General features: G+C 53.8%; 2 protein-coding genes across 2 annotated transcripts; one reads left to right on the forward strand and one right to left on the reverse strand.

The window, feature by feature from the left end:
* Positions 1-2,806: 2,806 nt before the first annotated feature.
* Positions 2,807-7,791, forward strand: LOC311197682 (protein TENP-like; the record flags this gene model as incomplete). The annotated part of the gene is made up of 15 exons (XM_084271470.1): positions 2,807-2,915; positions 3,166-3,265; positions 3,529-3,633; positions 3,791-3,928; positions 4,279-4,324; positions 4,615-4,675; positions 4,917-5,008; positions 5,130-5,306; positions 5,678-5,719; positions 5,831-5,995; positions 6,198-6,265; positions 6,860-6,905; positions 7,248-7,311; positions 7,403-7,479; positions 7,738-7,791. 15 exons carry the CDS (start codon positions 2,807-2,809, stop codon positions 7,789-7,791), a joined length of 1,344 nt encoding a protein of 447 aa, XP_084127596.1.
* A 4,455-nt stretch (positions 7,792-12,246) lies between these two features.
* Positions 12,247-22,192, reverse strand: LOC311197683 (BPI fold-containing family B member 4-like; the record flags this gene model as incomplete). The annotated part of the gene is made up of 15 exons (XM_084271471.1): positions 22,069-22,192; positions 21,234-21,348; positions 20,408-20,512; positions 19,993-20,148; positions 18,528-18,591; positions 18,048-18,111; positions 17,580-17,671; positions 16,702-16,875; positions 16,178-16,231; positions 15,380-15,547; positions 15,203-15,270; positions 13,795-13,837; positions 13,217-13,280; positions 12,766-12,842; positions 12,247-12,270 (listed from the first exon to the last, which is right to left on the reverse strand). Exons 1-15 carry the CDS (start codon positions 22,178-22,180, stop codon positions 12,247-12,249), a joined length of 1,380 nt encoding a protein of 459 aa, XP_084127597.1. The 5' UTR covers positions 22,181-22,192.
* Positions 22,193-23,331: the final 1,139 nt, after the last annotated feature.

Raw genomic sequence — 23,331 nt, forward strand, 5'->3', positions numbered from 1 at the left:
GGTTTAATCTGTGGTTACCTCCCTCCCAGTGATGTATTCGGTGTCTCTCTGCCAAGCCCAGACAGGGAGATTTACACCTTATCTAACGGGAGGGGGAGATTTATAGATAACTCCAGCTGAAGAACGCAGGGTGCCAGAGAGACGCCTTTGTGCTGGTAACTTGATCAGTCATTATGCTGTAAGTTGACATCTAATTAAGCCTCCACAGGGATCATCAGGTCTAGCACAGCTCTTCAGGAGGAGAAAATCCACATCTAAGCCCCATGGTGCCACCTCATCCCGGCAGCTTATCCTCCTGCCCTTCTCTGCCGTAAATTACAACAATGCTCCGCAGATAAATCTCCAGCACTGCTGAGGGGAGAGCTGCTGCTGTTCCCTACGCTGGGACAAGGCCTACCAGGGGCCAATTTCCACCAACTGCTCTAAAACACAGTGAAGACTTCTTTCCCAGAGGCTTTTCTAGGTTGTGCCCGTGTCCCTGTCAGTGTCAGATGCCAGGACACCCTCCCCACGGCCTCAGGGAACCTGACTGTGACAACCTTCCCAATGGATTTACTGTCCTGAACACGTTTCTTCCCTCCAAATGGGCTGCACACATCAGTGGAACTCCTGTTCTCCCTCAGCAGGCTGCTGTATCTTCACACCCCCCTGACACTGCTGGCTGGATGCCTCCCATGGGAACACAGGACGGGGCTCAAACGCTGCCTTTCTTCCTGGCATTTCCCTGTCAGCAGCACGCTGCTGGTGAGAGACAAAGGCCTTGAACATGTCAAGATGCACCTGGAAACGGTGCCCTGTAGCTCACTCTGCCAACACACGGGACAATGGTTGCCTCCCCCCAGCAGCAGGTGTTTCAACAAGCGCTGAACACCGTATCCCACTGCCAAGGGGTTCAGGCTGAAATGGGCAGTGCAACCCTCCCTGGCAGGCTGGTCATGCCTCAGAGCTGAGGTGAGAGGTGTCGAGGGGGGAAAAGCCAGCACAGGGAGCCTGGAGGAGAGCTGGGTGAGACCCGCAGGATGCGCTGGCGTGGCACGTGCAGGCAGCCCATGCTCTGCCCTCCAGGCCAAAAGAAAGGCAGGGGAACACAATGGGCTCCAAGGGCAGGAAGGAAAGGGACTGTGACTCCTTTCCACAAGCGCTTTCACTGCTTGTAGAGACACAGAAGGAGAAGAGACGGCTCCAGAGGGACCTTGTAGCCCCTTCCAGTCCCTGAAAGGTGCCTATAGGGAAGCTGGGGCAGAACTGCTCACAAGGGCACGAAGCAATAGGATGGTTTTAGACCAGAAAAGGGGAGATTGAGCTTGGATATTGGGAAAAAGCTCTTAAATATGAGGGTGGTGGATCATTGGAACAGGTTGCCCAGAGACATGGTGGAAGCCCCATCCCTGGAGATATTCAAGGTCAGGCTTGATGGGGCTCTGAGCAACCTGATCCTGTGAAGATGTCCCTGCTCACTGCAGGGGGGTTGGACTAGATGACCTCTAAAGGTCCTTCCAACCTTACATATTCTGTGATTCTAAGACATTATCAAAGAGAGTGGGTGCCACCCACCACATTTTGTGTATCAGTTGTAATAAATATTGCCAGAGGCTTTTGCTTTGCAACAAGTTAAAGAGAGGAAGGGATTAGTGCACGTGGACAGTGCCAGAGGGGAGAGGAGACAACTTTAAAATGTTCTTCTGTCTGGTGTAAAACTCACTGAACCCAACAGAAAGACTCCTGTTGCCTTCAGCAGACTCACCTGGGCTGATGGCAGTGGAAGGCATCCTTCATCAACCACGCAGACCTCCAGCAGCTCCCTGCTGGTGTGAACAGGGTGGCAGCTGTCCCTGTGGTGCTCTGCAGAGCAAAGAAACCAACGTTCACTTTCTAACAACGTTTGATCTCTTGGCACCCTGCACCCATGGACCTTTCTTTGTGCTCCCCAGTGACACCGCAGGGGAGACACGCTGCCCCAGCACCCGCTGTTCAGTATTTCCCCTTGCCAGGTCAATGGCCAATGTAATCAAGTAAATGGGGAAACAATAAAAATTAAATATAAAACAAAGTGTCCACCCAAGGTCCTGGTTTCCAGCTCGCTCTGCCAATCCCTGACTTACCAGCCTGGGCAGTGAAGGATATAAGCAAGCACAGCTCCTTGGGGTGGCCACAGCAAGACACGGGCTGAGCTGGAAGAATGAGAAGACCAGCCAGGAAAGGTAAAGATGCTTTTACAAACTGAATAGCTTGATAGAGGCATTGCTTGTACCTGCTTGGGTGTGTCTCTGTAAGGGGCAGGTCTCACCAGAACCCACTTTCTGCAAAGACTGATCCAGATCTGTGTGTTTTCTGCAGGTTAAACTGAGTTACTGGTTTTCTTAAGGCTGTAAGAGCACTGCAAGTGTTATAAACAACCCCAGAGCTTTCCCAGGGAGGTAGATGACACTTGCACGTCATGATTTGATTCAAAGCCCCTTTATAACTGCCTTTCATTCCCTGACTGGTTTTAGCTCCTGATCATGTGTGGGCTGTACACCAGCTGGAGGCTGTACCACAGCCCTGCTCTTCAGCAGGCGTGATGGTGCTGCAAGCACCACTCCAGCTTACAGCCTTGTAGGACGTGCTCAAGGCTGAGCCTTCTGGTGGTGCTTCTCAATCCTCAGGCACCACGAGAGCCACGTGCTGTTACTGCACAAAAGCTGGCGAGCTCGGGACCACAGACCCAGCCCGGGAGCAGGTCTGAGCCTGGCTCTGTGCCTCAGCATCCAGGGCCACGCCGCTCTGACCCGGCTGCTGCCGGTGCCCTTCTCCTTCAGGTGCCAGCATGGCAAAGCTCTGCACCCTGGGCATCCTCCTGAGCCTTCTGGTCCCCACTCACACCACCAGGTCACCCGACTGCGGGGGCATCCTCACCTCCTCGGGACTGAGCTACCGTAAGTCCGTCCCCTTCGCTCCGGCACCGCAGCAGGGAGGGGAGGCAGCAGCATCGTTCAGGGATGAAACACCAAACACTGTCACCAGGAACTTACACCATTAATCAGTTCACTATCATCATCCCCTTTCTATAGCTGGCGGGTTTAGTAAGGGGGGAAGTGTGTCACCTGGATGGATTTCAGGCTGTCCCTCTGTGCGCCAGACCAGAAGCTCCAGAGGGTCTCATAAAACATCTGCCCTGTTCCACAGTTGCTGAAGTTTCAAAGCCACATGCAGAGGCAGTGCTGAGGCAGGACCTGATGGCCCCGACAGTCCCAGACCTGTTTCTCAGCTCTGCGAAGCCCAGCAGGTGAGTCCAGGGCTCTGCCTTGCCCAGGCTTTGCTACCACCCCACCCCACCCCCCGTTCACACCAGTGTTACCTGTTTGTCAGAATGGTTCAGAATCGGGCCCCTGACTCCTCTGGGGTCTGAGGGCAGCGGCCCCAGTGCCACCCTCAGGGCACTGATTTACCTGTGCGGGTCTCTCAGACTTCTGGGGTTCACCAGAAGCAGCCAGGGGCTGCTCACCAGCCTGTGCTGACCCCCTGACACCCTCACTTCTGCTCCAGCAGGACCCAAATTCACTCTGTCTCAGTGGCCGAGCTGTCCCTGTCACTCGTCCCCCACGCCGGGCTGCGGCTGAGCATCGACGTGGACCTCGGTGTCACCCCTGCCCCGTGAGTGCCGGCGGTGCCAGGCTGGAAGCAGCCAGAGGGAGCGATGGGGCTGCATCCAGCACTTCCCATCTCCCCGGGCGAGCAGCGGGGGGCCGGGGCGAGCAGGACCGGGAGAGGTCCCCACGCTCCAGCCCACACCTCTCCTCCCCTGGCACAGTTCAACCACCAAGGTGATGAGACTGTCCATCATGACCGACCTGCACGTGGAAATGAACCCCGAAGGGAACCTGGAGCTGGTGACATCTGCCTGCAAAGCCACTGCGGAGGAGATGCAGAGCACCGAGGAGATGGAAAGGTCGACCCCAGGGTTTCCCCTGATATGGGATCTGGGTAATGGGGGAAAGAAGAACCTGAGCCATAGATGTTTCCAGGCAGGAAGGTGGGATGACTAAGATCTGCTCACTGCTGCTTTAAGAGCTCCATTCTCTGGTAAGAGAGGGGATCTTTTTAAGCAGTGCAGCAGGAACTTTATGTAAGTCCAACAGCAGCTCTTCAGTGTTGTAGGATTCTGAATTGTAATCAGGCTTAATAGGTAACAGAGAATAATGGCAATACTGTCTCTGGGTGCCTCCTGGGTCAGATGAAAGGCATTCACGTACCCTTGGCTGAGCTGGTTCTTACCCAACATCTTCTGTTTCCATCCAGTGAGTCCTCTAGTTCAGAGATGGGCAAGGAGATTAACACCGATAAGGTAAGATAAAGTTCCTAAAGGTGTGAGACAGCAGAGGACAAAGTTGTGCGGTTCTGTGAGAACTGGAGCACTCTAAGACAACCTGGTGCTCTGCCAGGTCTCTCCCGCAGCCCCACACAAGGGCACAAGGAGCAGCAGCCCCAGGGTCACCGAAAGCTGCTGTGCTCCCTCTCCCGGCTGCCATCAGCCAGATGATGGGGACACCCACATCAGTGGCGTTTGGGGGTCACCTGATGCCAGCAGCCCCTCACACTCATCTGCCACTTCTCTTTTTGATCGTTGTTCCATAGATTTGCCTGGAAGTCTCCAAACTGCTGCTTTTCCCAAGTGAGCAGCTGGTGTCTCTGACAGGTGAGCCCTTGGCTTCCAGCTTCCCTAGGGATTTGGGGCTCATTTTGGAGCAGGTCACAGGATGAGATGGACTCACACCCTGCCACAGAAAGTCAACGGCAGCAGCTCTGCTGCCATCACCTCCCCAGGGACCCTCTCCCTCTGCCCAGCTCTCTTTCCCTGTCTCTTTACTCGGGAGACCCAGATGTTTCCCCGCCCCAACCTGCCTCTCTTGCCGAGCATCCCTTTGCTCCACTTGCAGCTCAGTTCCCCATCACGCCGAGCTGCCAGGCCCAGTACCTGCCCCTGGCTGCACCCATGTTCTCTGAGCAGGGAATCATCATATCCTTGCAAGTAAGTCCTCACTTCCCACCACTCACAGCCCAGCTCCAGGCCTGGGGAGAGCTGCTTCCTCCCAGTGCAACGTGCCCTGAGACACCTCAAACTTCTCTTCACCTTGCCTGTGTCCCTGCAGACGACTTTCCAGGTGGCAGGGATGGCAATCCCCCTGCCAGTCAGCCCCATGCCATTCAGCATGCCTGAGCCAGCGAGCTCCAGCTCTTCCCACCTCACCCTGGCTTTCTCTGAGCACTTCTACACCAGCCTCTTCTTTGCCCTGGAGATGGCTGGAGCTTTCAACATGACCGTCCCGGTGAGTAGAGCAAGCGAGCAAGGAAGGAGTAGAAAACATGCTTGTGAAGGAACAGCCCTGCCTGATAAAAGGCTCGATTGAAGGTGCCCTGCTCCCCACAGGAAGGTGAGAGAATGTCCCACAGTGTCCACAGGAGCCACAGCCCAGCCCCTGGCTCCCAGAAATATTGTTGGTCTAATGAGTCCTGGAAAGTTTGTCATGAGGAGTAACCAGAACGCTGCTCCTGGCACGTGCTGGAGTGCAGAGAGGCTCCTGCACACATCCTCAGGTGGCACAGCAGTCACCCCGGGGTGCACGTGGCTGTGCTGGAGAGGAGCCCCAGGGCAGCAGCCCCAGGGCAGGCAGCTCACAAGCTATGCCTTTTCTTTCAGAGCCAGCTGACCACTGCCACCATGGCACAGAAGATCACCCAGGTTTGTTGCCTTGGCCCCAGCTCAGGCAGCCCCATGGCCCCCCTCCCACCACCTCAGGGGCACACAGGGGCAGCTGCTGTGCCCAGAAATAACACACACCCCCCTGTGCAGATGGGGTCCCTCTTCCAGGAAGACCTACCGGTGGTGCTGCAGGCTGTGTTCAGGAGCTCATCTCGGGTGGTGCTGGAAGAAGGCAAGGCAGCCCTGAAGCTCTTCCTCACCGTCCACATCGGGGCAGACTCACCATCTTTCCAGAGCTTTCTGAGTGTGAACGTGGTGAGTGTGCCCTGCACATGGTGCCCAAGCTGCAGACAGGAGATGCTGAGACTCAGCTGGATCGAAGCCACTGCAGGGGCTGGTTAACCTGTCACCCAGCTCATGGTTCAGAGCAGCACACAGATGTGCCCAGCACATCCCACTCTGCAAAGCTGAAGTGGGGCCCTGGGCTCGCTCTGATCCTGCCCCTTTCTCTCTGCAGGATATGTCTGCAGGAATCCTCCTGAGCGTCACCGACACGAGGATGATGATCTCTGCAGCGACAATCGAGTAAGGAGCCCAGCTATGCTCCCAGGCCTCCGCGGGCTCTGACCCAGTGGAGCAGGGGCAGCAGAGGCTGACAGGTCCAGGTTTCTTAGCTGTTAGGGTCTGGCCGTTGCAGATGTGGCTCAACCCTGAGACTCCAGCAACATGTTTAGGGAGAAAGTGGGCATTGCACCCTGCCAGCACCACTGCTGGGGAGAGCAGGACTGACCCAGCTGCAAACACAGCCTGCGGCTTGGGGGGCTCCAGTGCCCCCAGCCACACAGCTCCAGCAGCTGCCCATCACTCCAGACCCAGCCCTGCAGCATCCCACACCCCAGCCAGTTCACCCCAACACATGCCAGCCCAGCCTGCCCACTTCATAGGGCCCCAAGAAAGCTGCTCAGCCTGAGTCCTGGGGGCTGAAACACCTTCCAGCCCTGGCTCCTGTGCATGGGGGGTGGTGGAACTAAGGTTCCAGCCACCAGCTCAGATGAGCCCAGGTGCCAGGTTCAGGGCTGGCTTGGCCCTGGGCTCACCTGTGATGTTGGGGAGAACACAAAAGTCACTGCTCGTTGCCTCTTGCTACAAGCAGCTCCTGTGCTGCTCTCTGTGTTGCAGGGACATCGAGCTGAGCCTCGCTGCCTCCGACGTGGGCCCTGTGCCGGTAGGTGCCTCCAGCTGACCTCCCAAGAGAGGAGCACAGCCTGTCCCCTCCTTACAGCACGCTGCTGTGACTTGCTGAACGCAGCAGTCTGTGCACCATCCTCTAGCAGCCTGGTCACCCTCAGCTGCACCAGCCAGCTCAGACTTCCCTAAACCATCCCAGCAGTGGTTATCAACAGGGAAATACTTCGGGTGCTCACTACACCCTGCAGAAGTGAGAGGCAGGTCCCAGCAGGATTAGCAGAGGTGCAATGAGCATCAGGACCCCTCTCCTGCTGGTCCCTGCCCCTCTCCTGCTTCAGAGCCGCACTGAGTGGGCTGACTGCAGCTCTCCCTTTGGCAGGCTGCCTTGCTGGAGGAGCTGTTCTTGCCCACCGTCCGTGAGCAGGTTCTGGCTCAGATGAACGGTGAGTTTTGCAGCGGAGCCGCCTCACAGGATCCATGGTGAGGACGAAGGCAGCACTGAGCTGGCAATGTTCCCTCTGTTTTGTTTCCCAGCGGCCCTGAGCGAAGGGGTGTTCCTGCCCCACATGCACAGCTTCACCTACACTGACACCAGCGTCCTGATTCACAAGGTAAGAAATCAGACATTTAAAGGGCTCCTTGATACGTTTGATCTCAAGGGAACCTGGGAGTGATGCTGACCTCTTGGTTCCCAAATAAATCAGAGCCTGCTCCTCTAGCCCTGCCAGCCTGCAGAACCAAATCAGCATCGTTCCTCTCTCGCCCACTGGCACGAGCAGCAGCTGTGCTGGAGGGGCCATTGGCCTGCAGAGAGCTCGTGCAGGCTGATGTGAGCACCTTGCTCAGCCCTCCTGCCTCCCCTTGCTTAGGACTACGTCCTGGTCCCCTGCAACCTCAAGCTACAGGCAAAGGCTGGCGAGTAGACTGCCATGGACTGGAGCCTGGTGTAACACCCTGGATAAACCCTTCTGCTGACTCTGAAATCAGGATTTGTGTTTTGCCACCGCTTGAAATGCTGAAACTCTTCTTTCTTGCCTTACTAAGACAACAGTTTCTCAGCTTTGGGATAACAGCAGCACTGCACTAGCAGCTCTCTCTTCTGGCCCTGCCCTTGGTGGTTTTGTTGCACAGAGGATGGACTGTAACCCTGTTCCACACGTTCATTAAACGTTGCTCTTTAATACTGTATTTTCTGCTATGACTATTGACTCTTTTCCCCCTCAATGATCTGTACCTAAAGACAGACTAATTTTGCCTTGCTAAGAACTGGTACCAGTACAGATGTCCAGACTTTATATTTCATTAAGGGAGCATGAAAATTCCACTAACTTGCAAGGTTTCAAAGCAGCCCTGTGCCTCTCAGCTGCAGAACGACATGGCCCCTACCAACAAGAGACTTTGCATCTGCTTTTCCTCCGTTTCCCGTGTTACTATGGGAACATTATGGCTGGTGGTTTCCCTGGGTCAGAAAGAAGGAAAAAGGAAAAAAAAAAAAAAAGAAAAAAGAAATCAGCCTGCACAATGGTTTCTAATTTTAGACTTGAAGGCAGATGTATTTTCAAAACTACACTTCTGACAAAGCTCATCACAGAGAAAACGCTGAATAAAACGTGACTGCACACACAGAGCTGGTGCTGTGCACTGGTGCTGTGCACTGATGGTGCTGTGCACTGATGGTGCTGTGCACTGATGATGCTGTGCACTGGTGATGTTGTGCACTGGTGATGCTGTGCACTGGCTCAGCATGTGCCCACCCAGGGTCCCCAGCAGCTGCATTGTCTATTGGAATGCTCTTTCCTATGACCAAACGCACCCCTGCACTCAAGAGGCTGTTCAGGAACATAATGGGGAGGGGGGATGGAGACCACAACAGACTTGAGTGTGCAGAACAGAGGGGTGAGCTGGCAATGGAGCTCCCAGAGACACCCCAGCTGCTCCATCACTGGGTGCTGCTGGCAGCTGCCCCCAGGCAGGGGGGTGCATCGCTGTGCTGGTGCCCAGGAGGAGCACCCTTAGTGCTACAGCACAGCCCTCACCTAAGCTCAGCTGGTGATGCTTCACACAACACCCCAGCCATGAAACAGTCTTAACTATGTATACATCTGCTTTCACCTGCACCAGCCATACACACCGTTTGTAGCCTCTGGGGCTGCTGAAAAGCACTTCAAACCCTCCTCTTTTTAGAGACTGGGAAACAGGAAAGCAAACAAAACAAGCCAGGCTGATTTATTATGAGGAGTAAAAACCCCTGCAGGTTTATATATCCAGCTTGGGGACCTGACTAATGATTTTAATGCCCAAAGTTGGCAATAGTGGGAACTGCTCCTAATAAAAGTTTTCTGGTAGAGCTACAACCATTATTCTTTGACTAAAACATCTCAAACCAGCTTCCCAACAGGAATAAGCTACAGTAGTAAAGAGACTTATTTATTTGCCAGTGGATAGTCTGGCTTTAAGCTCCAGTGCATGGCTCTGTGTCTCCAGCGTAGGGCTGGGGTCACAGGAGCTGCACACCCCGGCTCCCAGCCCCACATGTCCTACCTGAGACGAGCCACAGGCTCGGGACAGAGCTGGGTTATGCTGGAGAACTGGGGTCCTCTGCTCCTGTCCCCCATTTCCTGAGCTTCTCCAGCACAGCTGCATCACCAGGAGATGGCCAGTGTTGTCCCCAGCAGTCCCTTAGGGTTCACCTGGAAAAAGAAATGCTGAAATGAGTGTTTTAGCTTCTTCAGCATGCAGCAAATCCATCATTTCCCTGGGCAGCAGCCCAGGGCCCACAGGAAGAGCTGCCTGGTGACACACAGCTTCTCGTGCCAGAGGCACACAGGTCAGGACATGGCAGCTGGATTATTCAAAGGCTGGAGAAGGAGAGCTGAGCCCCTTCACCAGCCCCCCTGGAGCAGCAGAGGGGTGAATTGGGGACATTCCTGGAGCAAGGGCTGGAGAGCCCACAGTCCTGCACACAGCCAGGCAGAGCAGCCAGCCAGCCAGCCCACCCTGCTCCTGCTGCTCAGCCATAGAAAGACTCTGCGGTGTCAGGGTGCCCACACACTGGAAAACGACTGTTTAGTGGCTTTTCCACTGTGGATGGGATTATCTCAATTCTGATAAACTCTGATTTGCAGAATTAACAAGGTAGACTGAGAAGATGCTGCCCTTTCCTTTTGAAAAGGTTCCCCTTCTCCTTCCTGCTCATCCCCAGTCGATAAATGGCACCACAGGGGCCAGGCTCCAGGAGAAAAAGCCATTCCCAGGTGCAGCAGCAGATTTTTCCACTTCTCTGCAATCCCCAGCTCACACAGCCCCTGCCCTGGCTCTGCAAGACAGCCAGCTCTCCAATTACACACTTCCCCCTGCCTTTTCTTTCCCAAGTCAAACAGCCCCCCAGGACAGTGACAGATCACTCCAGCATGCCAGCAAAATTAATCCCCTCCAGCAAACCAGAACACACAGAGATGCCAGCCAAAAGGGCTTGTAAAAAGGTGCTAAACTTTACTTATTATACAGAAGGTGTTTGCCAGAGCAATCCCTTGTACAAACACAGATTGTTAATGCCAACCCCTGGGCAAAAAGGATGGGGAGTCAAGCTCACAGGCTTCACCCTGCCTGAGCTGTGCAGTACCCCCAAGGTGGCACAAAGCTGCTGCCAGTGCTCCGGCTGTGCAGCTCCAGCAGGGCTGCTCATCCTGCCCAGAGGGCAAGGGGGTCACACAGACCCCCAAGACCCCGCTCTGCCAGCACCATGGGCATGGCAGCATCAGAGGCATGAGCAGCTGAAGCTCCTGGCTCATGAACACAACCCGAGGGTCCCTGTTGTGTCCCCTTGTTCCCACCACACTCTGCACAAACTCCTCATCCCCGTGGTGCAGCTGGTTTGGGGGCTGCCCGCAGCACACTGCTTGAGCAGGGAGTCCCATCACCTCCCTGCCTGTGCACAGGGCAAGGTCTGAACAGCCTTTGGAGAGCACAGCTCCACCAGCACCAGCAGCCTGCACCAGCTGGGATCCAAAGCAGCCCATTTACCCCCACCAAAACACTGGTCTTGGGCATTGCTGGGTACTTCCACCCACCCAAACCTTCTGCTGGGACACGGGACGTGCCAGCCCACGCGATGACAGTGAGGGACACCAGGCTTGCCATGTGGCACAGCAGGGAGAGCTCTGGGCAGTTTGAGTGAACTGGGACTGGCAGCGGTTCCAGCACGTCCCCTGCTCTGCTCAGTGACTCCTCTGCCCCATCCCACTGCACTGATGCAAATCAATGCAGCAGCCAAGGGCCTGGCCAGGCTGATATTGAACTGTTCTTACCTGCAGGCAGAGATGCAGAGCAGGATGCTGCCCTGTCCCAGGCTTCTGTGCTTTAACAGTGACACACCACCACCAGCTCTGGGGACACCAGTAATAAACAACACACTAGTGCTGGGAACATAACATCTAGTGCTGGGAAAAACAGGTGTCTGAGAGGTCATTTAAGACCCAAGATGTATTTTTTAACCAGAATCAGTTCTTTTTCTGAAACCAAAAGCGCCCAGATACTTCCCTCTGTGATGTGAAGAGACCAACTGACTGTTCCATCAGTCCAAGCTGAGGTGGGCTATTGCAGGTGTGTGTGCCCCAGTGTTATCGTACTTCTAATTACCTGGTAATGAAGTTTTCCCCCCAGATTGTATTCTGAAATGCTTCTTGGCTTTTGGAAATTTTTCTTCCTTCTGATTTGTGCTGGTGGGTTAGTGTTTGGTCAGTGGGTTACCTGGCCAGGGGGAGCCACTGAAAAGCCAAGTGTTTCATTGTTGTTTTGTTTTTCCTCAAGAAGTGGAAAAAGTTTTCAAACTGAAAAGCAAACTGTCAGTTGTGACAAAGGAACCAGCAGGAGACAGGACACACACTGTCCCTGAGAAGCACCAGAAACCAGAACCTCATTCCAAGCACTAGAAAAAGTAGGGACATTTATTAATATTTATATGACAAACATCTTCTGAGCTCCTGCTCAGCACTGCACACCCTGCCCAACGTGGATGATGACATTTACTTGGGAAGCCACGTGCCACAGATTCACTTTTCCATTACATCAAGACCAATTTTCCCTTAGTCATCAATCCCACCGTGGGGTCACGTGCAGGGGCTGTAACTGTGACCCAAAACCCACACCCATTCCTCTAAATAAATATTTGTACACAGAGCTGCCTGCTGGGTTTTGGCTTACACAACTGGCTCAGTACTCACACAAGCCAATTAACTTCAAAGTGTCTTAAATGTTCCCAAGATTCTTCAATTAGGGTTAGAAAAGTAGGTAGTGCTGCTCTCCACGCCGCATCCTCGCTGGTCTTTGCTCCCCCTTCTCTGCCCAGAAAGACCCCACCGTGCCTCGTGCTCCCCAGCTCACACAACGATCACCAGCAGGCCCTGGGGAAGCACAAGGAGCGACACATCCACATCACCTTCTGACTCCCAGGGATGCTGCTTCACAAGAGCTTGTGGGCAACACAAGAACCCCTCTTGCAAAAACCCTCACGAGGGCACAGCGCCCGTTGGGAAGTGCTGGGGAACATCCCAGCTCCCTGAGGCACCTCCAGGATGCACAGGGCTGGAGTGTGGTGCAATTCAAGACACTTTGGAAGGAGAGACTAGAAAGGGTTTGCCAGCCCTCCTGGCCCCACATCACTGAGGAATCCAGAAAGGAGAGGCAGCCTGGCCAGGGGCACCAGGCTCTGCCCCAGAAGGGCTGGGCAATGCTCGCTGTGACCTGTCTGCCCTGAAGGAGGTCAGACAGAGCAACCTCTTCTGGCCTGTTAAGGCTTAAAACCTATGGCTCTTGCACACTGAACCCAGCTGCTAGGTGCAGCCCCAGGGACCCACACCGGGGCCTCGCAGGAGGAAACAGCCTTTCCAAACACTTACCCCCAGTATCTGAACTTCTGCCTTTGCTAAGACAATGCCCAGCACGTTTGGCAGAGGGATCCCGATGCCCAGAGCGGCTGCAGGGAACAGACAGGTCCTTATGCATCATCAGAGGGGTGAGCCCAGCTCCCACCCACCACAAAGCTGCTCCTGGGGCGGATGAAGGCAGCAGGGCTGCTCCAGAGGCACAGGCTGCAGCCCCACCGTGCACCATGGATTTTGGCTTCCCATACACCCTCTGCCTCTAACTCTTGCCAGGGGCCTTAGGAGTGGAGCTGGGGTGGATGGTGTCAGAACATGGTTGGGAACTTTTAACCACAGCCTCAAAACAGGGACTGCAGACCTGCAATCGCTCCAGCTCTCCTGCTACAGCTTTCAGTCACACCCCCATATCCCTCTCCCCTCCTCAGGCAGAGCACTCCCAGTGTCACCTCTGCCCTGGTCACCTTACCGTTGATCAGAGGCACGAGCTTTTCTGCCAGCAGGATGCTGCAGGGGGGCTTCAAGATGGAGATCTGGACCAGAGGAGGAACAAGCACGTGAGCAGCGCTGTCAGGTACATGACAGCAGCAACCACAGCCCAGCATCCTGCCTGGAAGGCAGCTGGTCCTCAGGACAGGAAATCACTTCCCACTGACACAGGAAAAGAACAAGTAGCCCCTCTGTCCTTTAAAACAAATCTACTTTTCCTCCTGTTTGTATTTGCAGCTTCCTTTGGAAAACCTTCTAGAGGGTAAATCTCCTGCTGGAGCTCTGTGTGAGCCTTGCCCCAGCAGGTGAACAACAGGCTTCAGGCTTCACCTTGGTGGTATTAGAAGAGGCAGAAGGGAAAAAGAAAAGGGCAAAAGAAGAATTGCTACAACCTACAAAGCAGAGCAGCCAACAACCAGGACCATCAGCACACACCATCCATCACAGCCAGGACACGTTCCAGCAGCCCACAGCAGCCGCGCGTCTCCCTCCCTCCCCAGAGCCACAGGACACAGCTCCACACACCCAGCAAAGCCCAGACTGGTACCAGAGACTCACGTTACTGATGCCAACGTCAGAAGACTCCAAGGAGAGGGAAGTGCTGCAGGGAAAGGAAAGGAAACAGCAGGTCAGATGCCAAAGCACCGGCCAGAGCTCACCGATCCCCAGCGAGACCCCAGCCACCTCCTGCTGCTCAGCCCATGGGCAAGGGGCTCCCATGAGGCATCATCAGGGCACCCTGAAGGGATCACTGGTTTGGAACACAAAAGCACTGCCACACTTCTGAGAGAGAAAAGAAAATAGGGAAATAAAAGCTCAACCTAATGTTTATTGTCTTGTAAGAGAAACAGCACTCCAGCAGAGCAGCTCCTGGCTTCCCCTTCCCTTTCTTGTGCCCAGGACATTGTTCCCCTTAGGAGAGGAGTCAGGTCCCTTCAGCTGAGAGCAGAGCTTCTAGAAAAAGCCTCCAGTCTGGATTTAAAGAGCTCTGGAGAATATGCCACAGCTCCTAATCTGTCATAGCGATCGAGCAATCTCCACAGCTAAAACATGTGCTTTATTTCAACCTTAAATTTCTCTTCTCTACTTCCAGTGAGTTTTGTTACAGCTTTTGTCTATTGAATTAAAAGCCTTTTGATGCATTTCTGTTCTCTGTATTGCTCCACACAAGCTATGCCAATATTGCTTCTAAATCTAACTCTTTGACAAGCTGAACGGCTTGAAACCCTCAAACCTCACCCTGTAAGAAATGCTTTCCCATCTTTAATCATACCTTGACTGGCATTAATGACAGGACTTTCCTTTATTCCTTTATCACTCATGTTCAATATCAGACATTCCCAACTACAGCCCAGGATCAAAGCCAAGCTGAGTGTCTCACCATTATTCAGGTTACCTCGTTTCTCCTCGTTATAAACCTGGCACAGACTTTTCCTTCACTCTCCTAAAACCTTCCCAGTGCTGTAATGTTTCCTGAGCATCAGCAATACCCATCCACCTCGTGCCATCAGCCATACCCATCCACCTCCTGCCATCAGCCAGGTTTGAGATTCTCAGATTTGGGGAGAGAAATGTCTGTTTTACAGACACTGAAAAGCATCTCAAGTGAGCAGCCCCAGAGCTAAGGCTGGAGGCAGAGACAGTCACCAGCCTGTAAGAGGGCTGCACTGCCTGGCTTCGTCACAGGCACGTTTGTGCCACACTCCTGTCCCTTCTGCCACAGGTCCTGCAGCTCCAGCAGTGCTGTGACACAGAGGGAGGGATACATCATTACAGCACTCAGAGCATCCCTGATGACTCACATCCCTGTTGTCCTGCTCTCTTCTGGCCACTGCTTCCCAGAAAACAGACCCTGCACGTTGAGCTCTGGAGTTTCCCAGCACAGCTGGAGAGCTGGGGCTGTCTCAGGGCAGTGAGCAGGCTGGGGGGTGCAGGAGGCTTTGCTGGGAGCAGTGGGACAGCCTACCTGCCCAGGGACAAGCCCAGCACCAGTCTGCCTCCAGCAATCGACACCTGGACATTGAGACCGAGGTCCTGCAAGCAGACAGAGGGGATCAGCCCGCGGAGACGGCCCCATCCCAGCTGCCAGTCACTTGGCTGGCCCCACACAGCACCAGTTTGAGGTCTTTACATCCCCACTTACGGCCTTCAGCAGCAGGAGGTTGAGGATGGGTCCATCTAAAGGCACAACAGACACCTGAATCATGACCGACAGCTCAAGGGTGGCTTTGTTCTCTTCCAAAATGATGAGTGGGTTCCCAGACAACGTGAGGCTGATGCTCAGAGGACTGGTCCCACGGCAGGTGGAGCACTGTGGGAATCAGGAACACATCCCCACACACTGGCCAGGCAGGGGACCAGCAGTCCTCTGGTGGACTCTCACAGTCCCATAAATCTGTAGGGCCTTCCCCAAGGTCACACAGACCTTGGACAAGCCAAATTTACAAAGCAAATAAGTCTGGCAGCAAGGGCTGGCACTGCTCGCTGCGGGCACTAAGGGGCTGGGGAAGCAAAATTGGGCATGGAGGGGGCTGTGGCTGCAAGAGGATGCCCATGGTGCCCAGGAAAAGGGAGATGCCAGGTTTTATCAGCTTGTTCTGTCAATGGTAGTGAGGGAAGACAAAGCCCCACTGCTTAGGGAGTGGGAGAAAGTTGGCTGCAGCCGATGGAACACATGACAGCAGGCACAGGCAGAGGATGCAGAGGGCTGGGCACAAACCTCCAGTCCCTTCACCCACTCCCATCAGCCAGTCAGGCAGCAGGGCAGCCCTGAGCTCTGCTGGCACAGCTCGGCCATGGTGCACACTCCACATGGCCAAAGGGAGGGGAGAAAAAGACCAGAGACCTTTGGCAGCAGCATGCCAGCATGTCCAGGTGCACTTGAATGGCCTGGGGCCGGGCAAGGTTTAGAGAAACCCTTGTGCCAGCAAAAGCCACTCACCCCAGCAGGAGCCATGTTCATGATGGCTTCTTGCAGAAAGCTGGCACTGGAGAACTGTTGGGACAAAAGCACAAGCAGCCCAGTGAGCTCTCCAGCCAGTTTCAGCATCACCCACCCTGCAGCACGTGGACCATTATTATTTCCCATTGGAAGTGCAGGTCAGAGGCACACAAAATGTACACGCCTGGGGAACTGCACTGCACACACTGAGCTGCTTTTCTCAGGGCCATTTTAAAGACTCCCTGAAAAAAGATTGCAGGACTCTGGGAGTCCCTGGCATGACCAGCACACAACTGGTTCCAACAGCTATCCCTGGGGGTGCCCATACAGATACTGCACGTGGTACCAAAGCTTTCTGCAAAGAGCTGTAAGGAGGCTCGAGCACCTGCACAGGGGCACACACAGGTCCCACAGGGGCTGCACGCTGTGAATGGGGTGCAGCCTGCTCCCTGAGCTGAGGCCAGGCTGGCACAGGCCCCTTGCCACCTCCCCCTGGCATGAAACACAGGTGCTGCTACACTCACGGCTCCAGGCGTGCAGGAGAAGGTCTGTGGTGGTATCTGGATCAGGAGGAGCAGCGCAGCGTTGAGAAAGCTCTGGCGCAGGCCCATGACCAGAAGCTTGTCCAGCAGCAGGGGCAAAGCAGAGGAGGACGAGTCATGGGGGATGATGCTGCCTCCCACCTGCTTCACGGCGCCCTGCAAAGACAGGCCACACAGGTGTGGAACTGGTCCTTGGCAGCCACGAGACAAGCCCAGATTCTAGAGACAGAGAGAGTGGGGTCTGTGCCAGCCCAGACAGCCCCTCTCACCAGCAGCTGCAGGAAAGCATCACACTCGGAGCAATCCCCTCTCTGTTTAACAGGAGCTGATGGTAAAGGTCTGAGTGTGTAACTGCAGCCTTCCTAACAACACACTTTGTCCAAATGACAACTCACTGCTTCATTTCCCCCTTCTGATTTCACTCGGAGAGCAAACAGGGGGTGAAGATGCCGCCAGCCCAGCAGACCCTGCTCTGCCCTCCCCCTCTCCAGCAGCCACCCAGGCATGAGGCATCCTCAGATTCCACAATAAACTGTCTAAGGAGTCTGCACAGCAAAGGCACAAAGCAGTAACCCCTAGTCTGCAGTCAAGGCGAGGATGAAAGCTGCTTGTCCCAACACTCAGGAACAGCAGACACGCCGTCCCAGGCAGCCTCAGGGGAAGTTTGCAAATGGAGCAAAAGAGGGCTTGAAGAAAAGCCCCCACAGTCACTTAGCAGTGATTTGAAGAAGGATCTAAATATTTGGCTAGCATCTGCAGAACAAGTCATTAGCCCAGCAGCTCCACAGGCTTGGACTGGAAGATGACAACCGCCACACTGCAGTCAGGCCCACAGGTCCTGTCACCCCACGTTGACTTACATCTAAATCCAACCCAAGGTACAAGCCAGAGGTAAAGGGGAGGCTGGCCAGCTGGTAGTGAATCGTTCCTGCTTCCCCGACTGGGATCACCGCTACACCGAGGAGAAAACGTGGTTAGAACATCAGGAAACAAGCAGGAACACAAACTCCTCCCCTGACCTCACCCCCACAAACACACCCCAAGCAGGCACTTCTGGGGGTGGCTCATTGCTGCCCCAAACTGCCAACACACCCTCAGGCTCAGCTTTGCGGATTCTGCATTTAGAACAAAGAACCTCAGTGCTGGGATGGGTATGAAAATGGCCTGAGGAAGGGCACCGGGTGTGAATTCAACGTTCAAGAACAGCCGTGCAGAAGCACAGCTCCTCCCTGATGCACTCTGTGACTCGACATAGGAGAGGGCATGTCCCACCACGGGACTGCAGGGAACGTGGGGAAGCAGCACCTCATCCTCCACAAGAAACGTACAGTTGAGAGTTCCCAGGACCTGGATGCTCACGAGGTTGACAACGATATCGACCACGGGACACAGCTGCAACACGAAGCAGAAATGTGACCCTCGATGCCCCTCAGCACCCCTCTGCAAGGAGCCACAGCCCTCCGGGCTGATCGCACTCCCTGCTTTCCATCTGCACTCCCAGGGAAAGAAGCCTGGTGTGGCATCAGGCGAAGGATGGGGTGAAGGACTCGGGGGCAGCGGAGCACCCCGGAGCTGTGGTGTCCCACCAACGGGCACTGCTTGGGCCTGGGGAATACTTCAGGCACTGCTCCGTGGGCAGAAGCACACCAGCAGCTGCCAGGCTGGCCACAGGCATCTCTGCCCAGCAGCACACGCCAGCGACGTGGGGAGGCGACGCAGGAAGCGGCGCATCCTGCTGGGTGCTGTGTCAGGGTGTTCCCCCTATCCCTGCGCCTCAGCTCAGAAGACAGGGCAACCTTCGGGCTTACCAAGCCAGGCAGAGTCGCTGTCAGCTTGTTGAGCACGATCTCGTTTATGGACAGGGACAGCAAGCTGCAAAGAGAAGAATTCCCAGCCACTGCAAGCACAGCCACAGGACAGGAGACCAGAGGATCCCCAGCTCTCATTTTACACACTGCTACGTCCTTAGTCAGCCCTTCAGGGCCACTTCTGCAGCTAATACTGGCAAGAGCAAGGGCTCTGCAGAAGGCAGGGAGGGCAAGATGCTGCTCGCCTCACCACGGGGAGAAGTGGGCTTATTTCTGAGAGGTGAGGGCTTCAGCACTCGGGGTGTGCAGACATCACTGCGAAAGGAGCCTGAATTGGGCTGTCACCCTCTGGTATTTACATCAGTGCTGTAGTTAAGGGAACGTGGAGTTGTTATGAAATATCTCCATGTTAGTTATGGGAAACAAACAATTTACATGTGGAATAACAAGAGGAGAACGCTGGCGTGTAACATTTCAGCAGCGCTGCTAAATACATCACTGTGGGATGCACGATGCCCTCAGGCAGTACAGAGCCATTTACTTTGGATAATCAATATATTTCTGGACTGTTGAGTTAGAACGTGCAGCAGCACACTCAGCAAGCCCCAGACAGCAGGAATTCATAACGCACGTTGTTATTTATGCCCAAGTTCTGCCTACAGACACATCTGGGGAGCTGCCATGAAGGCAATCACATACATCCATGCTCCTCCTTACCCCAGAGGGAGCTCCCTTCCTGCACACCACCTCTTTAAACCTGCTGAAACTTAAAACACGACACCCAGAGTGGGTGAGTGTTGCTCCTCTGTTCCCTGACACTGCCCCTTTCAAACCAGCTGCTGTGCTGATTGACACACGATGCATAATGCAAAAATTAATTAGGAGAAATTCAATGCACCTGAAATGTAATTCAAAAGCAATGAAAGAAAATATTTCAATCTGCTGTCACATTCATCAATAGATGAACACAGCAAATTCTTTCTGCCAAGAATCTATTTGATAAGACTGAGCAAGAGATGGGACGTTTGCAGGGAATTACCCCACACCCCACACAGCAGTCAGACCAAAAGCATCTTTCTGTGCCAGCAGCCGAATTCAGAGTGTAAAACCAGGACAGGAAATGCTGCTGCTTTCCTAGAACACTCCCTGCCCTACTACTTCTATCCTCTGGATATCAGTTCACTAGCTAAGTCCAAAGGAAGTGCACTAGAGGAGGCACCAAACCTCATACTTCAGATCTTAAGATTCCCACAGGCAAACAGAGCAAATTACCCCTCAGCTCCCAACAAGCAAGGGGTTTTCGCCAGTTCCACTGAAACAACTGGCTTTGGCAATGGGAAAGAAATGACTTCCCTGAGGCCTGGCCCTGGATCAGCTCAGCACCGTCTGTGTCCTGCCAGCCTGTCCAGATCTGCAGATAAAGAGGATTGCAGGCAATGGAAAAGGGGAATCCACAGGCACTTACCCAGAAAGGAGCTTGATCTTTATGGCACCAAAAATGCAGAGGCAGTCCTCAGTGACAACGTGCACCGTGCCCGAGTCAAAATTCGTGCATTTAACGGTTGCGGTGATGTTCACATCCAGGAGGATACTGATCAGTTCTGAAAGAAGGCCAAGCAAGCTGGAAAAAGTAAACAGGTTGAACGGATTTCATCTGTCATCCTCTAACCAGAGAGACTCAGCAACCTCAGAAACAGCAAACTGCACCTCCATCCCCTGCAATTCATTACAAACGCCACAAGGCATCTTCTGGCCCCTGTTCTGCACCTTTATTATCGGTAAGAAACACCTAGGAATTCCTGAAAGATGCAACAAACCACACCATAGGAAGCCCATGGGTGGGTTTTCCCTTATCAGCAACCACAAACTGTCACACTCACCAGTTGCCCCTGAGCTCCAGCTTTGCAGCGATGGTCAGCTGCACCCCGACTCCTGGCAGCAGCGCCACTGTCAGCCCGGGGAGATGAACCTTGACAAGGTGCAGCCTGCAAACAAGAGCACAAGCTGGCACAAATTAAAAAGCATCTTCTAACAGCCCAGCAGCTGCAGGCACCGAGCACCCGGCACCGCTCACATCACCACAGCCACCTCCAGCTGGAGGCACGAGTATGATAAGCAAGAGATACCACCAGCTCCAGGATGAGAGATGGAGTCTAAAGCAGAAAACCAAAACAAGGCAACCTTGAAACAAATCGGGGTGAAAGCCAACTTTATAGATCAGCCCATCTTTTCTCTCTGTGGCATCTTCCTCTCTCAGTGCTGTAAAGCATCTCAGATTATCAACAGCAGCACCAGAGCCATCAGTCTGCATCTGCATCCATAACCTGCAGTGCTCTTCCCCATCCTCCTTGCTACCACACACACAACCTTTGTCAGGCCAGACTTTCAGCATCCAAATGAGAGCGTGGTCAGGCACTGGAACAGGCTCCCCAGGGAAGGGGTCACTCAGCTGGGCTGAGTTCAAGAAGTATCTTGACAATGCCCTCAGTCCCATGCTCTGGCTTGGCTGGCCCTGTGTGGAGCCAGGGTCTGGACTCGATGGTCCTTTTGGGTCCCTTCCAACTCAGGACATTCTACAATTCTATGTTTCTATGAAAATAAGACAAGGACAACTACTTGGGCCAATCAAGACAACTGCAGCTCAGCTTTTGTGGTTCCAGAATTGCTGGTGAAGGTTTCACTCTCACAGCCTCACTCTCCACTTACCCGGTGATGCTGGTGGGAGAGTTCAGCAGACCCCCTTCACCCATGATGTTTGGGAGCACAAGGCCCTGCAGGTGCTGCTGGAGAAGCCCGTTCTGAAGTATGGCACCTGAGAGAACTGGAAAACATCTCTGCATGAGGACTGGCATCTCTCTCCTCTCAGTCAGCTCTGCCCTGGCAAAGGAGTCACACAGCAAAGCCACCCCGCTCCCTAAAACCACATATGAAGTGACTGGCTGTCTCAGTGCAGTCACATCACATGGGCAATAATGTTTTACAACATGCACCAAACCATAACTGCCCCTAGTGAATTAAGCAGGAGGAACAGCAGTGGAGAGCATCCCAAACCTCCCACTTAAAGATTACAGTGCAGTTGTGCACTACCAGAAGTAAGAGCAACCCCTCTGTGGGGGCTGCACTTGCACCCACAACTTGATTCCCATCTGTAAAGGGATTTGCTTGGTGTTTTTTAAACAGAAGCAACTTGAAACAGGCCTCTTTTTATGCTGGAGCATTGCAAGTATTAACACAGCCACTAAACTTCACAGCAGTTTGCCAGATATCAGCTGCTCCAGTATGGGAATGGGGCACTGAGACAAAAAGAGGAAATAATCCCCATCCAGCCCTGAAATTCTCTGTGGCTGTTCAGTGCTGAAAGGAGTCCTGGTTCTGGAGCTGAGGCATCTCCCTGACCCGTGAACACGGCAATGGCTGTCAGAAGCTCTAAGCAAAGTCTGCTGCCCTGAAGAACTATAAAACAAAGATAACTCACTCCAGAGGCTTTTATTCCTTGTCACAGCCCCACATCACTTTCCAAATAAACATAGCTCCTAGTTACCGTTCTGCATTGCCTCTGGGCTGACAGCACAGGACAGGCCAGACAAGACTTCTTCTGAGGGCGAGAGGAGGCCACAGAAGAGGATGATTCCAAAAGTCTTCAGCATCATCATGTCCAGAAGACTCCCCTGCTAGCAAGGGTGAAAAGCATGGGAGAAGTCTCTAAGGAGAGATCCCGGTGTCTTAATGGGGAAAGAGGTTGAGCAAGGAATCCCCCCTCTACTCTTCATCGAGCTCAAGTTAAACTCTGCTCGAGCGTGGGGCATCAGAACATCATTCACATCCACACATGTGGACAGGCTTCAAGTGTGGGTCAATAAAAGCCACAATCCTTGTCTTTTGTGACTTGTCCAACCACTCTGTGTGTTCACCCAAAGGAAAGCCAAGCTGGAGCCGTGTCTAAGTGGTCATTACCTCTGTACCCTTCACATGCTTTGGTGAGGGTCTTTGCCAAGGGTTGTTCTTGTTCCTTTGAACTTTCAAAAGCTACAAACTAACACTCAAATGATAAAAATAAGATAACCCTAAAGTTATAAATAATAATAATTATTATTAACATAAATGTAATTAGGAAATGACATAGGCAGGTGATTAGGAGCTTGGTGCAGAGCAAGATCTCAGACTACAGCAGCCAAGCAACAGACACATTATGTGCATCCTCCCGGAGCTGTAAGGGGATGGCACGACCACCACGCACGGCTCCTGCCTTCACCAGCCCAGGCTTTGATGCACAGAGGATGTTATTACCTGCATCAGCTGCAGCCAGCTGGGAAGGGCTCTGGGGTGCACTCGGGCTCTTCTGGGAGCAGTCAGGACTCCGCGTCGTCCGTCCGTCCTTTTGTCCTGCAGGGAGATGGAAGAAGTTGCCCTTATATAAAAACTGCAGCCGACCAGACACACCTTCTCCTCACAACCTCCACGTCCCCTGAGCAGGCATCCTTCTGTGCTCCTGCTCCTTGCAAGCAACACCCAGCTGCCACCTCTCTTGATTTATAGGAGGTAACGTCACCGCTGACTTGACTGGTTGCCGTTTCCCTTTGAGGCCTGGATCACTCAAACGCCGCTTCCCCTCCTCCCCCCTAATTGGTCTTATAAAGGATGCTCTGTGGTGGTGGCCCCATGGGGATCCCCAAGCTTTGAGGAAACCAACTTTTTAGGAAATCATGGGAATTACTGAAGCATCTCAATCAGACTGACAGGGCTGCCTGCACAGGGAAGGCAGCACCCCAAGCACATGGGCACAGGTTCAGGGAGGGTTGCATCA

The sequence above is a fragment of the Gallinula chloropus genome (assembly GCF_964237585.1).
Source record: "Gallinula chloropus genome assembly, chromosome: 16".
Lineage (NCBI taxonomy): Eukaryota > Metazoa > Chordata > Aves > Gruiformes > Rallidae > Gallinula > Gallinula chloropus.